General features: G+C 39.0%; 1 protein-coding gene across 7 annotated transcripts in view; it reads left to right on the top strand.

Moving 5' to 3' along the window:
- NOL4 (nucleolar protein 4) overlaps positions 1 to 16,691 on the top strand; it is a 665,641-nt gene that overhangs the window by 491,485 nt on the left and 157,465 nt on the right. For 4 of the 7 annotated variants that reach the window (XM_053715015.1, XM_053715014.1, XM_053715013.1 and 1 more), the window contains one exon: positions 1,040 to 1,219. In XM_053715015.1, coding sequence (XP_053570990.1) covers positions 1,040 to 1,219 — 180 coding nt within the window. Of the gene's footprint in view, positions 1 to 1,039; positions 1,220 to 2,782; positions 2,975 to 16,691 lie in introns of all 7 variants that reach the window. The other 3 variants (XM_053715011.1, XM_053715010.1, XM_053715009.1) reach the window with 1 other exon arrangement.

Genomic DNA, 16,691 nt, shown 5'->3' with positions numbered 1-16,691 from the left:
CACCCTGTGAAAATGTTGTTTATCTTCATTCCTTTGCTGTGGCCAGTTAGGGGAAGATATAAACATGCTAATGCACATATTGACCAATCAGTTTGCAGCATGTAGGAGCTTCAGTCAAGCAAATAAATAATGAAAGTGCTTTACAATTTTTATATTACGCATAATTAAATCTTTTAGGGCAAATTTAGTTATGAGTTTAATGTTCCTTTCATTTCTGAGGCACTGAGTGTACAAGTGATCACCACTCTGGGCTGTTGAATCCCAGAGTAACATGAGCTAAGCAAGGCCTTTAAGCTGCACTCTCTCAGATTTATGTATGTGGCCTACTATCTTGAGAGAGTTGAGGCAAGTGCCATGGCAACTGTTAACTTGCAACTTCCTTGTCAGCATAATAAATATGAGCTATATTATTTAAGTAGTTTGTAGAGAATTGAGGAATTGGAGCTTCCAACCATCTAGATGTTGATCAATTGTCACTGTTGGTGACCGTTGAAAGTCCTGGCTGTCAAGATCAATCAAAGGTTGCATTTATGTGATAAAGGGATATAAAAGTCAAAATTAAACTGTTTCCGATCAACCATACAATTTTAAGAGGCTTTTCAATTTGCTTTTACCATTTTATCAAATTTACTTTGTTCTCTTGGTATTCTTTGTTTAGAAACATACCTAGATAGGCTCTGGAAAAGCAATGCACTACAGGGAGCTAAGCTATCTGGTGATTAATGGCTGCACACATATGGTGTGTTCGACTAGCTAGCAGTAGTACATTGCTATTCTGACGTCATCTTTACCTATGCGTTTAACCCCTTTGCAGTTATATGCAAGCAATAGTGCAATAATACATTGTTCCAACACACTAGAGCATTTTATTTTCGCACTTCTATGTCCCTTTAATAAGTATTAACTAGTCTTTAATTCTTAAGATTTACTTATGAACAGAAATGATGTGGCTTTCCTAAATCCCTTTAAAATATTGTACAAAGCAGTGTACAAAAATGTAATAAGATATAAATGCACTGACCATCTTTTTTATTCTCAGTCCCCTGCACATAGTTACTCCAGTTACGACTCTGGCAAAAACGAGAGTGTAGGCGGCTGCGGTGAAGACCTTTCACTGAATCGAGGAGAAGATGATGAAGATGATCATGATGACCATGAAGATTTGGAAAAGGCAACCGAGTCTGATGGAGTTGAAGCTGAACGTCTGAAGGCTTTCAATGTAAGTTCTTCCGCTTTCTGCTTAAACGTTAAAAAGCACAAACATATATCTATCAAATGGCACAAATATGAGTAAATATACCAAGCAGCTTATATGCATCACTAGTGTTTGCAAAGCAAACAAAGTTGCCTTTCTTATAAATTGCAGTGCACTGCATACAATGTTTTCACCGCCCTCTTATTATGTTATACCTATGTATCCATCTGACCTCTTCACATAAAAGAGTTTGCCAAACCTCTATAGAAGATTGTTACCATCTGTATTTGTGTCAGGGCAATTTTACAGATTATGTGATGCTCATTGCATGCATTATTAATTTTATTTTTAATTTATTTCAGCATTTTTACCATTTGTAATTTTATGTATTGAACCTGCCAGTATATGTGAACCATAGATTTGAGAGTTTTGATGCCGATAGGAATACAGTAGGTGACGCATGCATGGCAGATAGTGGTGTACTTCAGCATTTACTGCATCCATGTTTTATCTATTGTTTTAAACACTTTAAAACTGATATTGAGCCTTGGATGTAAAATGTTCTTCTACTGACAAGGAAGACAGATTGTACATTTTATATGCAGATCCACCAGTAGCATCCAGTAGCATTAAAGCAGGGTGTCCAACCGTTATAAGAGGAAGGGCCATGATGGAACCTTTGTTTTTGCAATGATATGGACACATAAGTACATATACCCAAAGAATCAGAAGCATACAAGTTGAATCCTCTGAGAAGAGGGCAATGAACTTCTCTACGTTAAGGGGAGAGTTACAAGAGAATTGTGTGATGGTGGAAGTGGTGGTCCAGAGGAAAAAAGGACTAGAGGGCCACATTGTGTCCCTTGGTCCTTAGGTTTGATATCCCTGCATTAACGCATACTTCTTTTTAAAAACAAAAATATGATATATCAGATTTCTAATACAGAGTGCAGACACATAATAGCATGCTGTCTCTTTAAGCATCATAGTAAATACAAACCATTCTGCATGAGTTGTCGTTACAAGAATTTAATTATGTAGAAAGCTTGGGAGTTTGCAAAGCCACTTCTCTGTAACACAGACATATACACCGTGACTACTGAGCACTGTGGTCCTGATAAAGTTGTGACTATGTATGTCTTGTTGCGCCTTCTTGTGATTTTTTGTTAGCTTTTTGAACTCCAAAGCTCAATACATTCTTCAAATAACGTTTGTATTCTGCAACGTACAAGCCGTGTGTGTTGTGTGTCATTTATTGTTTGCTTACTCACAATACACGTTCATGTGCATGTTCCCCAAAAGATGCTCTCAATGAGCTGGACAGGGAATCAGGAAGATTTAATGAATATTGCCAAGTCATATGTCAAAAGTCATTCTTTATTCTTATGCTTTTTTTTTCCTTATGTCCATTTGAGTGTCCTACCTCAACGGGACATGTCTGGTGGAGGATAATTCCTCTGTATACAAACATTTATCATTTCTTTCAAGTACAAAGTTTATTTTCAAGCCAGTAACCAACAACCAAAGGTAGAAAGAGAAGAGAGCAGCCCTCCAACCCCTTCTCCTCTGTCTCCCTCTTACCAACAGATGTTTGTCAGGCTGTTTGTAGATGAAAACTTAGACCGAATGGTCCCTATCTCTAAGCAGCCCAAAGAAAAGATCCAAGCTATCATTGACTCATGCAGGCGACAGTTCCCTGAGTACCAAGAGCGTGCCAGAAAACGTATACGCACTTACCTCAAGTCCTGCAGGCGGATGAAAAGAAGTGGTTTTGAGATGGTGAGTTTTGACGTAAAACCAAACCCATCAAAACCCCCTATGTAAATCCATGACACTATTTTGTTTTCATCTTAGTGTCTTGTTTCCCCCCCCAGTGGTGTCAGCCCAAAACATTTTTTTATCCTTTCATCATTCCTCAATTTTCCTCACTTGTTCCTTAATATAAATATATAATCATTGCGTGACAATTAGAGTGATTATCTCATTTCTAGATTCTAAGACAATATGGTGACATTATAATTCAATATTAACACCTAATGCCATATATAAGAGTGAAGACCAAACATTCAGTACTGATATTGCTGATCTGTTTAAATGTTTCAGTGTATTTTGTAAATTTTGGATGTAACATTTATATAAGTTCTTATCAATGAAGGTTTTATATCTTATCCATAGACAATAACTTTGTATTTAATACTAAGCTGTCATAATGCTCACAAATCAAATAATATAAAAAACAATTTGCAGTTGAACCTTCTTACACAAATACCCCTTTTAGAATTATTTTACAGACACAAAGAATGCCAATTTGGGTGATATTTATATTTTCAATCTATTAGCAATCACAGCTGAATTAATAAAAACAATCAAATGAATAGATGATAAAAAAGGATAATCTAGTTAAACACAACTAAAGCTTTTTTGTAGGATTTTCTCAGTGTTTTTCATAAACCGTAATGGAAGCCAAATATATGTGGTTAAACCTAAACCTAACCTAACCATCTGACTGATTCAGTAATGGTGACGACTGCCTACTGTAATTGAATGCAGGTTTTTTTAACTTTTAATGTTAATTCATTGGGGGGTAGTTATCAAGCCGTCTACTTTTCTGGCTTCGCCGGCCCAATACGCCCGCCTAAGCTCGCCTACCTTCGCCGCCGCGGACCTGAAAAAATACGCCTAAGTTATCAAATAAAGCTGTCAAAAAGCCGCAGGGCGATGAGCAGCGGACTGTGACAGTTATCACTCATCCGATCTCGCTGCTCTTCGGCTTTTTCCCAGCTTTATTGCTAGCCTGTCACTAAGCACCCACACTAAACTGCACTGTTCTACCCCCTATACCGGCGCCCCCGGAGCCTCCCGCAACTCAATAAAGTTACTAACCCCTAAACCGCCGCTCCTAGACCCTGCCGCAACTCTTATAAATGTATTAACCCCTAAACCGCCGCTCCCGGAGCCCACCGCCACCTACATTATACCTAGTAACCCCTATCCTGCCCCCCCTATACCGTCGCCCTCTATAATAAAATTATTAACCCCTATCCTGCTGATCCCGCACCTCGCCGCAACTAAATAAATAGTTTAACCCCTAAACCGCCGCTCCCTGAACCCGCTGCAACCTATAATAAATTTATTAACCCCTATCCTGCCCCCCCTACACCGTCGCCACCTATAATAAATTTATTAACCCCTATCCTGCCCCCCACTACGACGCCGCCACTGTAATAAATTTATTAACCCCTAAACCTAAGTCTAACACTAACCCTAACGCCCCCCTAACTTAAATATTAATTAAATAAATCTAAATAATATTTATATTATTAACTAAATTAATCCTATTTAAAACTAAATACTTACCTTTAAAATAAACCCTAATATAGCTACAATATAAATAATAATTATATTGTAGCTATCTTAGGATTTATTTTTATTTTACAGGCATCTTTCAATTTATTTTAACTAGGTACAATAGCTATTAAATAGTTATTAACTATTTAATAGCTTACCTAGCTAAAATAAAGAGAAATTTACCTGTAAAATAAAAACTAACCTAAGTTACAATTACACCTAACACTACACTATACTAATTATTCCTATTTAAAACTAAATACTTACCTGTAAAATAAACCCTAAGATAGCTACAATGCAATTAATAATTACATTGTAGCTATCTTAGGATTTATATTTATTTTACAGTTAACTTTGTATTTATTTTAGCTAGTTAGAATAGTTATTAAATAGTTATTAACTATTTAATAACTACCTAGCTAAAAGAAATACAAAATTACCTGTAAAATAAATGCTAACCTAAGTTACAATTAAACCTAATACTACACTATTATTAAATTAATTAAATAAACTACCTACAAATAACTACAATTAAATACAATTACATAAACTAACTAAAGTACAAAAAATAAAAAAAGCTAAGTTACAGAAAATAAAAAAATAAGTTACAAACATTTTACAAATATTACAACAATTTTAAGCTACTTACACCTAATCTAAGCCCCCTAATAAAATAACAAACCCCCCAAAATAAAAAAATGCCTAAACCCTATTCTAAATTAAATAAAGTTCAACGCTCTTTTACCTTACCAGCCCTTAAAAGGGCCATTTGTGGGGGCATGCCCCCAAAAGTTCAGCTCTTTTGCCTGTAAATGAAAAATACAAACCCCCCCCCAACATTAAAACCCACCACCCACATACCCCTAATCTAACCCAAACCGCCCTTACAAAAACCTAACACTAATCCCCTGAAGATCATCCTACCTTGAGTCGTCTTCACTCAGCCGAGCAGCGATGGAACCCAAGTGGACATCCGGACCGGCAGAAGTGATCATCCAAGGGGCGCTGAAGAAATCTTCCATCCGATGAAGTCATCATCCAGGCGGCGCTGAAGAAGTCTTCGATCCGGGCGATGTCATCTTCCAAGCCGGGTCTTGAATCTTCCTTCCGCCGCCGCGGAACATCCTTCTTCACCGACGGACTACAACGAATGAAGGCTCCTTTAAGGGACGTCATCCAAAATGGCGTCCCCTCAATTCCGATTGGCTGATAGGATTCTATCAGCCAATCGGAATTAAGGTAGGAAAAATCTGATTGGCTGATGGAATCAACCAATCAGATTCAAGTTCAATCCGATTGGCTGATCCAATCAGCCAATCAGATTGAGCTTGCATTCTATTGGCTGATCGGAACAGCCAATAGAATGCGAGCTCAATCTGATTGGCTGATTGGAAGATGACATCGCCCGGATCGAAGACTTCTTCAGCGCCGCCTGGATGATGACTTCATCGGATGGAAGATTTCTTCAGCGCCCCTTGGATGATCACTTCTGCCGGTCCGGATGTCCACTTGGGTTCCATCGCTGCTCGGCTGAGTGAAGACGACTCAAGGTAGGATGATCTTCAGGGGATTAGTGTTAGTTTTTTGTAAGGGGGGTTTGGGTTAGATTAGGGGTATGTGGGTGGTGGGTTTTAATGTTGGGGGGGTTTGTATTTTTCATTTACAGGCAAAAGAGCTGAACTTTTGGGGGCATGCCCCCACAAATGGCCCTTTTAAGGGCTGGTAAGGTAAAAGAGCGTTGAACTTTATTTAATTTAGAATAGGGTAGGGCATTTTTTTATTTTGGGGGGTTTGTTATTTTATTAGGGGGCTTAGATTAGGTGTAAGTAGCTTAAAATTGTTGTAATATTTGTAAAATGTTTGTAACTTATTTTTTTATTTTCTGTAACTTAGCTTTTTTTATTTTTTGTACTTTAGTTAGTTTATGTAATTGTATTTAATTGTAGTTATTTGTAGGTAGTTTATTTAATTAATTTAATGATAGTGTAGTATTAGGTTTAATTGTAACTTAGGTTAGCATTTATTTTACAGGTAATTTTGTATTTCTTTTAGCTAGGTAGTTATTAAATAGTTAATAACTATTTAATAACTATTCTAACTAGCTAAAATAAATACAAAGTTACCTGTAAAATAAATATAAATCCGAAGATAGCAACAATATAATTATTATTTATATTGTAGCTATATTAGGGTTTATTTTACAGGTAAGTATTTAGTTTTAAATAGAAATAATTTATTAAAGTATAGTGTAGTGTTAGGTGTAATTGTAACTTAGGTTAGTTTTTATTTTACAGGTAAATTTCTCTTTATTTTAGCTAGTTAAGCTATTAAATAGTTAATAACTATTTAATAGCTATTGTACCTAGTTAAAATAAATTGAAAGTTGCCTGTAAAATAAAAATAAATCCGAAGATAGCTACTATATAATTATTATTTATATTGTAGCTATATTAGGGTTTATTTTACAGGTAAGCATTTAGTTTTAAATAGGATTCATTTAGTTAATAATATAAATATTATTTAGATTTATTTAATTAATATTTAAGTTAGGGGGGCGTTAGGGTTAGTGTTAGACTTAGGTTTAGGGGTTAATAACGTTATTATAGAGGGCGGCGGTATAGGGGGGCAGGATAGGGGTTAATAGGTATAATGTAGGTGGCGGTGGGCTCTGGGAGCGGCGGTTTAGGGGTTAATATGTATAGAGTAGCTTGCGGTGGGCTCCGGGAGCGGCGGTTTAGGGGGTAATAACTTTATTTACTTGCGGTGGTGTAGGGGGGACAGATTAGGGGTGTTTAGACTCGGGGTACATGTTAGGGTGTTAGGTGCAGACATCTCCCATAGGAATCAATGGGATGTCTGTCAGCAGCGAACTTGTACTTTCGCTATGGTCAGACTCCCATTGATTCCTATGGGATCCGCCGCCTCCAGGCTGGCGCTTTGAAAACCAGGTACGCTGGGCCGTAAAAGTGCCGAGCGTACCTGCTAGTTTTTTTATAACTAGCAAAAGTAGTGAGATTGTGCCGCACTTGTGTGCGGAACATCTGGAGTGACGTAAGAATCGATCTGTGTCGGACTGAGTCCGGCGGATCGAAGCTTACGTCACAAAATTCTACTTTTGCCGGTCTCGAGCCTTTGATAACTAAGGCGAATCAGCCTCGCCACAAATACGCTGCGGAATTCCAGCGTATTTGAGGTTGACGGCTTGATAACTAGGCCCCATTGTGTGCAGTTAAAAACTGAATATGATGTTTTTTAATAAACATTTTTTTAAACACCCTAATAAACACTGTAAGTAATGAGCATCCTGATGATCAATAAATGATGGTGCTGTTTGTTAACATGAACTGATAGCCAGCAAATACAGAAATCTAGGCTGTTTGAAACAGAAAAACATTTTCTCAAGAGGTTAAATCTGTTCACGTTAAAAAGTCCAGAATCCTGCAAAAAGCTACTAGAAAAATGTTTCTCGTGGATTGGAATATTGCTATCCAGTTGTCCCCATGTGAGGTATAGATGATGTTACCTCAGCATGAAGGTATTTGCAATGTTTGAGATTAATGAGTTATTGCAATGTCTACTAAAGGCCTGCCATGGCTTTCAGTCTGACAATTGCACACAAAGGCACTTTAATTTTGATGTACTGGAATGGTGACATAGGAAAGAGAAGTCAGAAATCAATCTGTGCAGGAATCCCCTCATGTAATCACACAACCTAAGAAATTAGCAGAATCTAATCTATTCATTAGCCTTTACCTGAATGAGTGTGGCCTAGAATCTAAACATGTCTGTTTTCTCTTGTAAGATGTATCGAGTCCACGGATTCATCCATACTTATGGGATATTCTCCTTCCCTACAGGAAGTGGCAGAGAGAGCACCCACAGCAGAGCTGTCCATATAGCTCCTCCCTTAGCTCCACCCCAGTCATTCTCTCTGCCTGCTTAACTGCTAGGAAGGGCAAAGGGAGTGTGGTGACAAAAATGTTAGCTTTTATTTTCTCAAGCAAAAGTTTGTTATTTTAAATGGTACCGGTGTGTACTATTTACTCTCTGGCAGAAAAGGGATGAAGATTTCTGCAAGGAGGATGATGATCTTAGCATTTTGTAACTAAGATCCACTGCTGTTCTCACAAGGGCTGAAGAGTACAGGAAAACTTCAGTTGGGGGAACAGTTTGCAGGCTAAACTGCATTAAGGTAGGTTCAGTCTATTTTTTTCTAGACAGACTGTGTTATTTCTAGAAAAGGCTGGCAATATCTCCATGAGGGAAAGGTAAGCTGTATTCAGTAAAAGAGGAATCCAAGCTTGCATAAAGGGCTCATAGTTACTGGTGACACTGATAGGAAAAAACGTTTTGGTTTAATTACAAATAAAACGTTTTTTGAGGGACTTTAAGGGGTCTTTGTGGCTTGTTTAAGGGTTATTAACCCACATGGCTAGTTTAAGAAACACTCTGTGGTGTTTCTTTTAGGCCCCATAACATCGAGTGAGGTGAGAGGGGCCTATTTACAGTTTATTTACCTCAGAAGCATCCAGCTACTTCTCCAGAGATTCCTGCTGTATTTGAGGGCTGTAAAGAGGTTTTTTTTCCCCACAAATCGTTCCTAAAGGGCAGGTAGGCGCCACAGCAGAGTGTGGCAAGGTGCTGAACGTTATTTTACCGGTTTTGAAGTTTTTTCAATCCGGTTTTTACATTAAGGGGTTAATTGTTTATTTGCATAGTGGTGCAAAGTTACTAGGGCTTTATGATGCTACTGTAAAAATTTCGTTTTGTTTACTGCTTTTTTTACACTGTTTTGCAGAGTTTGTGCAGCTTTTTTTCTCTTAAAGGCACAGTACCGTTTTTGTTTAAAGTGTTATTTTCTTTGATTAAAGTGTTTTCCAAGCTTGTTTGTTTCATTACTAGCCTGTTTAGAAGCCATTGTGGAACCCCCTCTTAGAATGTGTCCCACTTGCACTAATATGTCTATAAATTATAAAGAGCATATTTTAGCACTTAAAAATATTGAAATAGATGATTCTCAGTTAGAAGGAAATGAGGGTTTAGCATCTAGCTCTCCCCAAGTGTCACAACCAGTAATGCCCGCACAAGTGACGCCAAGTACCTCTAATGCGTCAAATGAATTTACTTTACAAGACATGGCCATAGTTATGAATAAAACCCTCACAGAGGTTTTCTCTAAACTGCCTGGTTTACAAGGAAAGCGTGACAGCTCTGGGTTAAGAACAAATGCTGAGCCGTCTGATGCTTTAGTAGCCGTATCCGATATACCCTAACAATGTTATGAAGTAGGGGTAAGGGATTTGTTATCTGAGGGAGAGATTTCTGATTCAGGAAAGACGCTCCCTCAGACAGATTCTGATATGACGGCCTTTAAATTTAAGCTTGAACACCTCCGCTTATTGCTCAAGCAGGTATTAGCTACTCTAGACGATTGTGACCCTATAGTGGTCCCAAAGAAATTGTGTAAAATGGACAGATACTTAGAGGTTCCTGTTTACACTGATGTTTTTCCAGTCCCTAAGAGGATTGTGACTATTGTTACTAAGGAGTGGGATATACCAGGTATTCCGTTCGCTCCCCCTCCTGTTTTTAAGAAAATGTTTCCCATATCTGACACCATACAGGACTCGTGGCAGACTGTTCCTAAGGTGGAGGGAGCTATTTCTACTCTTGCTAAGCGTACAACTATACCTATCGAAGACAGTTGTGCTTTCAAAGATCCTATGGATAAAAAATTAGAGGGTCTCCTAAAGAAAATTTTTGTTCATCAAGGTTTTCTTCTCCAACCTATTGCATGCATTATTCCTGTAACTACTGCAGCTGCTTTCTGGTTTGAGGCTCTAGAAGAGGCTCTCCAGGTGGAGACTCCATTAGAGGATATTATGGATAGAATTAAGGCCCTTAAAGGGACACTATACCCAGAAATTTTCTTTCATGATTAAGGTAGAGAATACAATTTTAAACAACATTCCAATTTACTTCTATTACCTAATTTGCTTCATTCTTTAGATATACTTTAATGAAGAAATAGCAATGCATGCGGTGAACCAATCACAGGAGGCATCTATGTGCAGCTACCAATCAGCAGCTACTAAGCATATCTAAATATGCTTTTCAGCAAAGAATATCAAGAGAATGAAGCAAAATAGATAATAGAAGTAAATTAGAAAGTTGTTTATAATTGTATGCTCTTTCTAAATCATGAAAGAAAATATTTGGGTTTCATGTCCCTTTAAGTTGGCTAATTCTTTCATTACAGATGCCGCTTTCCAAATGGCTAAATTAGCGGCAAAGAATTCAGGTTTTGCCATTTTAGCACGCAGGGCGTTATGGCTTAAGTCCTGGTCTGCTGATGTGTCATCAAAATCTAAGTTGTTGAACATCCCTTTCAAAGGAAAGACCCTATTCGGGCCTACACTGAAAGAAATTATTTCAGACATCACTGGAGGGAAAGGCCATGCCCTCCCTCAGGATAAAACAAATAAGATGAGGACCAAACAAAATAATTTTCGTTCCTTTCGGAACTTCAAAGGTCCCGATTCAGCTTCCCCTGCAGCAAAGCAAGAGGGGAATTCTGTCCTATCCAAGTCAGTTTGGAGACCTAACCAGGCTTGGAAAAAAGGTTAGCAGGCCAAGAAGCCTGCTGCTGCCTCTAAGACAGCATGAAGGGGTAGCCCCCGATCCGGGACCGGATCTAGTAGGGGGCAGACTCTCTCTCTTCACTCAGGCTTGGGCAAGAGATGTTCACGATTCCTGGGCTTTAGAAATTGTGTCCCAAGGATATCTTCTGGACTTCAAAGACTCCCCCCCCCCCCCAAGGGGGAGATTTCACATTTTTCAATTGTCTGCAAACCGGACAAAGAGAGAGGCGTTCTTACGCTGTGTAGAAGACCTAGATACCATGGGAGTGATCCGCCCAGTTCCAAGAGCGGAACAAGGGCTAGGTTTTTACTCCAACCTGTTTGTGGTTCCCAAAAAAGAGGGAACTTTCAGACCGATCTTGGATCTCAAAATTCTAAACAAATTCCTCAGAGTACCATCTTTCAAGATGGAGACTATTCAGACTATTCTTCCTCTGATCCAGGAGGGTCAATATATGACTACCGTGGATTTAAAGGATGCGTATCTACACATCCCTATTCACAGAGATCATCATCAATTCCTCAGATTCGCCTTTCTGGACAGGCATTACCAGTTTGTGGCGCTTCCTTTCGGGTTGGCCACGGCTCCCAGAATTTTCACAAAGGTGCTAGGGTCCCTTTTGGCGGTTCTAAGACCGCGGGATATAGCAGTGGCGCCTTATCTAGACGACATCTTAATTCAGGTGTCGACTTTCCAGCTAGCCAAGTTTCACACGGACATCGTGTTGGCTTTTCTGAGATCTCACGGATGGAAGGTGAACATAAAAAAGAGTTCTCTCATCCCTCTCACAAGAGTTTCCTTCCTAGGGACTCTGATAGACTCGGTAGAAATGAAAATATTTCTGACGGAGGTCAGAAAATCAAAACTTTTAATCACTTGCCGAGCTCTTCATTCCATTCCTCGGCCATCAGTGGCTCAGTGTATGGAGGTAATCGGACTCATGGTAGCGGCAATGGACATAGTTCCTTATGCCCGCCTACACCTCAGACCACTGCAACTATGCATGCTCAAACAGTGGAATGGGGATTATGCAGATTTATCTCTTCAACTGCATCTGGACCAAGAGACCAGAGATTCTCTTCTCTGGTGGTTGTCTCAGGACCACCTGTCTCAGGGAATGTGTTTCCGGAGGCCAGAGTGGCTCATAAAAACGACAGATGCCAGCCTGCTAGGCTGGGGTGCAGTCTGGAAATCCCTGAAAGCACAGGGCTTATGGTCTCGGGAGGAATCTCTCCTCCCGATAAACATTCTAGAACTGAGAGCGATATTCTATGCGCTTCAGGCATGGCCTCAGCTAGCTGCTGCCAAATTAATCAGATTTCAGTCGGACAACATCACGACTGTAGCCTATATCAATCATCAAGGAGGAACACAGAGTTCTCTAGTGATGATGGAGGTAACCAAAATAATCCGATGGGCGGAGGATCACTCTTGCCATCTCTCAGCAATCCATATCCCAGAGGTAGAGAACTGGGAGGCGGATTTCCTAAGTCGTCCATCCGGAGGTATTTGCCCAGCTGACTCAGCTATGGGGCACACCAGAATTGGATCTGATGGCGTCCCGACAGAACGCCAAACTTCCTTGTTACGGGTCCAGGTCCCGGGATCCCCAGGCGGTACTGATAGATGCTCTAGCAGTGCCCTGGTCCTTCAATCTGGCTTATGTATTTTTACCGTTTCATCTCCTCCCACGTCTGGTTGCCAGAATCAAGCAGGAGAGAGCTTCGGTGATTCTGATAGCGCCTGCGTGGCCACGCATGACTTGGTATGCAGACCTGGTGGACATGTCATCTGTTCCACCGTGGACTCTGCCAATGAGGCAGGACCTTCTAATCCAAGGTCCATTCAAGCATCCAAATCTAACTTCTCTGCGTCTGACTGCTTGGAGATTGAACGCCTGATTCTATCAAAGCGTGGTTTCTCTGATTCGGTCATTGATACCCTGATTCAGGCTTGAAAGCCTGTCACCAGGAAAATCTATCATAAGATTTGGTGCAGATATCTTTGTTGGTGTGAATCCAAGGGTTACTCATGGAGTAAGATTAGGATTCCTAGAATTTTGTCCTTTCTCCAAGAAGGATTGGAGAAGGGATTATCAGTTAGTTCCTTAAAAGGACAAATATCTGCTTTGTCTATTCTTTTACACAAACGTCTGGCAGATGTCCCAGACGTTCAAGCGTTTAGTCAGGCCTTGGTCAGGATCAAGCCTGTATTTAAATCTGTTGCTCTACCATGGAGCCTAAATTTGGTTCTTAATGTTCTTCAAGGGGTTCCGTTTGAACCTATGCATTCCATAGAAATTAAGCTTCTATCTTGGAAAGTTTTGTTTTTAGTAGCTATCTCTTCGGCTCGAAGAGTTTCTGAGTTATCTGCTTTACAGTGTGACTCACCTTACCTATTTTTCCATGCAGATAAGGTGGTTTTGCGTACCAAACCTGGGTTTCTTCCTAAGGTTGTTTCTAATAGGAATATCAATCAGGAGATTGTTGTTCCTTCTCTGTGTCCTAATCCTTCATCAAAGAAGGAACGTCTGTTGCACAATCTTGATGTGGTTTGTGCTTTAAAGTTCTACTTACAAGCAACTAAAGATTTCCGTCAAATATCTTCATTGTTTGTTGTTTATTCTGGTAAACGGAGAGGTCAAAAGGCTACGGCTACCTCTCTTTCCTTTTGGCTGAAAAGCTTCATCCGTTTGGCTTATGAGACTGCTGGCCAGCAGCCTCCTGAAAGAATTACTGCTCATTCTACCAGAGCAGTGGCTTCCACATGGGCTTTTAAAAATGAGGCTTCTGTTGAACAGATTTGTAAGGCGGCGACTTGGTCTTCGCTTCATACTTTTTCCAAATTTTCCAAATTTTATACTTTTGCTTCTTCGGAGGCTATTTTTGGGAGAAAGGTTCTACAAGCAGTGGTGCCTTCCGTTTAAGGTACCTGCCTTGTCCCTCCCTTCATCCGTGTCCTAAAGCTTTGGTATTGGTATCCCATAAGTATGGATGAATCCGTGGACTCGATACATCTTACAAGAGAAAACAGAATTTATGCTTACCTGATAAATTTCTTTATCTTGTGATGTATCAAGTCCACGGCCCGTCCTGTCTATTTAAGACAGGTAGTAAATTTTATTTAAAAAACTTCAGTCACCACTGCACCCTATAGTTTCTCATTTTTCTTCCTAGCCTTCTGTCAAATGACTGGGGGGTGGAGCTAAGGGAGGAGCTATATGGACAGCTCTGCTGTGGGTGCTCCCTCTGCCACTTCCTGTAGGGAAGGAGAATATCCCATAAGTATGGATGGATCCGTGGACTCGATACATCACAAGAGAAAGAAATTTATCAGGTAAGCATAAATTCTGTTTTTTTGTTTTTGTGTAAAATTATGCTTTTCCCACGCCCCCTTGCAAAACCAATATGCTGTACAGTGCCTAAGCCAGCTATCAGCTATAGTCTTTGCCTTTTGGCCTCTCTAGGAAGCGTGCAACAAAGACACATTTACACAAAAGCAAGAGGTATTTAATGTCCTTAAATTTAAGGCAACCCTGCTACAAAGCAAGCGGTAAACAATATCAACATCTCTATCTAAATACATCACATAATAATATAACATAATGAAATCAACCTTATACTTCTGTTCTAAATGGCAATGTCTTCTGGGGAAATTAGAAAAAAAATCAATTGCACTGATTTTATTAAATATTTTATCCAATCTGCTTACTGATACCACAAATAAATAAATAACAACTAGCTGAAATGACATTAAAGGGACATATTAGTCAAAATAAAAATGCACATGAGTGCATTTCAGTTTTAAATAAAAGCATTGTTGCTATATACTTGTCCATATGTCCTGTGCACCTGCAATCATACAAGGCACAGTGTGTAAAGCATATGTACATATACGCTGTGCAGAACAAAAACAATCCCAGAAACAGTGATAGCTTGTACTAGAAGCACTTTTGTATTTAAAATGTGCTTCTATTCAAAATAAATGTGCATAGATTTTTCTATTATATGCATTGTTGCAAAAAATAAATTGTAAATCAGGAATGTAGTAATTATTCTTAGATACAAATTTATCAATTATTATTATCAATTTTGATAAGTTCTCTTGGTAACTTTTGTTAAAGTGATGGTAAATTGTAGCGTTATTCAAACGTTAGCCTAAATCTATAAGAGTAAAATAAAGGGGCCTTCCCCTTTTATGACTTTGAAGTGAAACGGCTCTAAAACTAACCTTTATTTTAAGCACCATTCTACTAAAATAACCCCTTCCGCCGCTCACTGCAAAACTAGTATTTTTCCATTAGGTAACCTTTCCGCCTCTTATCCAATAGCTGTGCTAGCGATACGGCACTCAATTATAATACTAGCTATTATCTTACTAGCTATGCCTAAGAACAGTAAAAGGGTGAGGTATTTCTAGCCCCTGTTCAGTCATGATGCACCTGAATTCCATGTGTTTGTGAGTGACAGAGATACAATTCCTAGTAATGGTATTGCAATGTTTATTTTATAGTATTGCTATAAAGATGCCCTACAGCATCGTAAATATCAAACAGGGGGTCGATCATAATCCTTTAGAAAACTATCTCACCATTTTCAACAAAATATCACTATTAAAGTCTATGGATATTTTTGTAGATAAATAATTTGATATATTTTTCGTAATAATTGTGTGAGGGACCCTTTGATGTATTAAGTATTTTTATATTTCTTTGTGTGCTTGCAGTGACCACAGAGAAAGTAGCTTTAGACCATGTTGTTTCTTCATGGCAAATCTTATGCAACACATTCAGGGCCGGCTAAGGAATTATACTGATAATGTGCTGCCTGGGTCCAGGAATAAAATGACACCCCTACTCTCTTTCCACTGCAGTCTAAACCCAACCATTGCACTGCATCCTAAATGCAAAAGGGCTACATAGATATATACATGTGACATGGGCAACCATCTTCTTCCCTAGTACTGTCCTGTTAAAGGGACATTAAACAAATAAATGCTAGATAGAATGAAGCATTCAAAGAAAAGATTAGTCTGAGAATAACATGTAGATGTATTTTCTAAAGTTTCAATAGCTGTTTAAATATTGGCAAAATACGTGTAAAGTTTTAATGTCAATAAAAAATGGGAGCTGCCATGTTGTAACTTAGGTTACATTCTCTGCTGTGGCCAATTAGGGACAGTTATAAATAGGTCACTTGAGTGTGCAGCCAATGGCTGTGTGGAATATAACAGTGTTCTGCACTTCCATTTCTAACAGGAACTGAAAAGCTCACAATTTCAGAATGGAATTACATCAAAAGGGGACAAAATAAATAATGAAAGTATATTGCAGACTTTTTTATATTTACGCTTTATCATTTTATATTACCATCTCAAAGTGTTTAATGTCCCTTTAAGTGCTGCACTGACCACATGGTCCCACCAGGACGGATTATAGAGCCGGGCCTAAACACATGTATTACAAAGTTATGTTGTTAATAAGGAACCAATCTACACATCTCTAGTA

This window comes from Bombina bombina, chromosome 5 (assembly GCF_027579735.1).
Source record: "Bombina bombina isolate aBomBom1 chromosome 5, aBomBom1.pri, whole genome shotgun sequence".
Lineage (NCBI taxonomy): Eukaryota > Metazoa > Chordata > Amphibia > Anura > Bombinatoridae > Bombina > Bombina bombina.
This window is presented reverse-complemented; position numbering and strand designations above follow the sequence as displayed.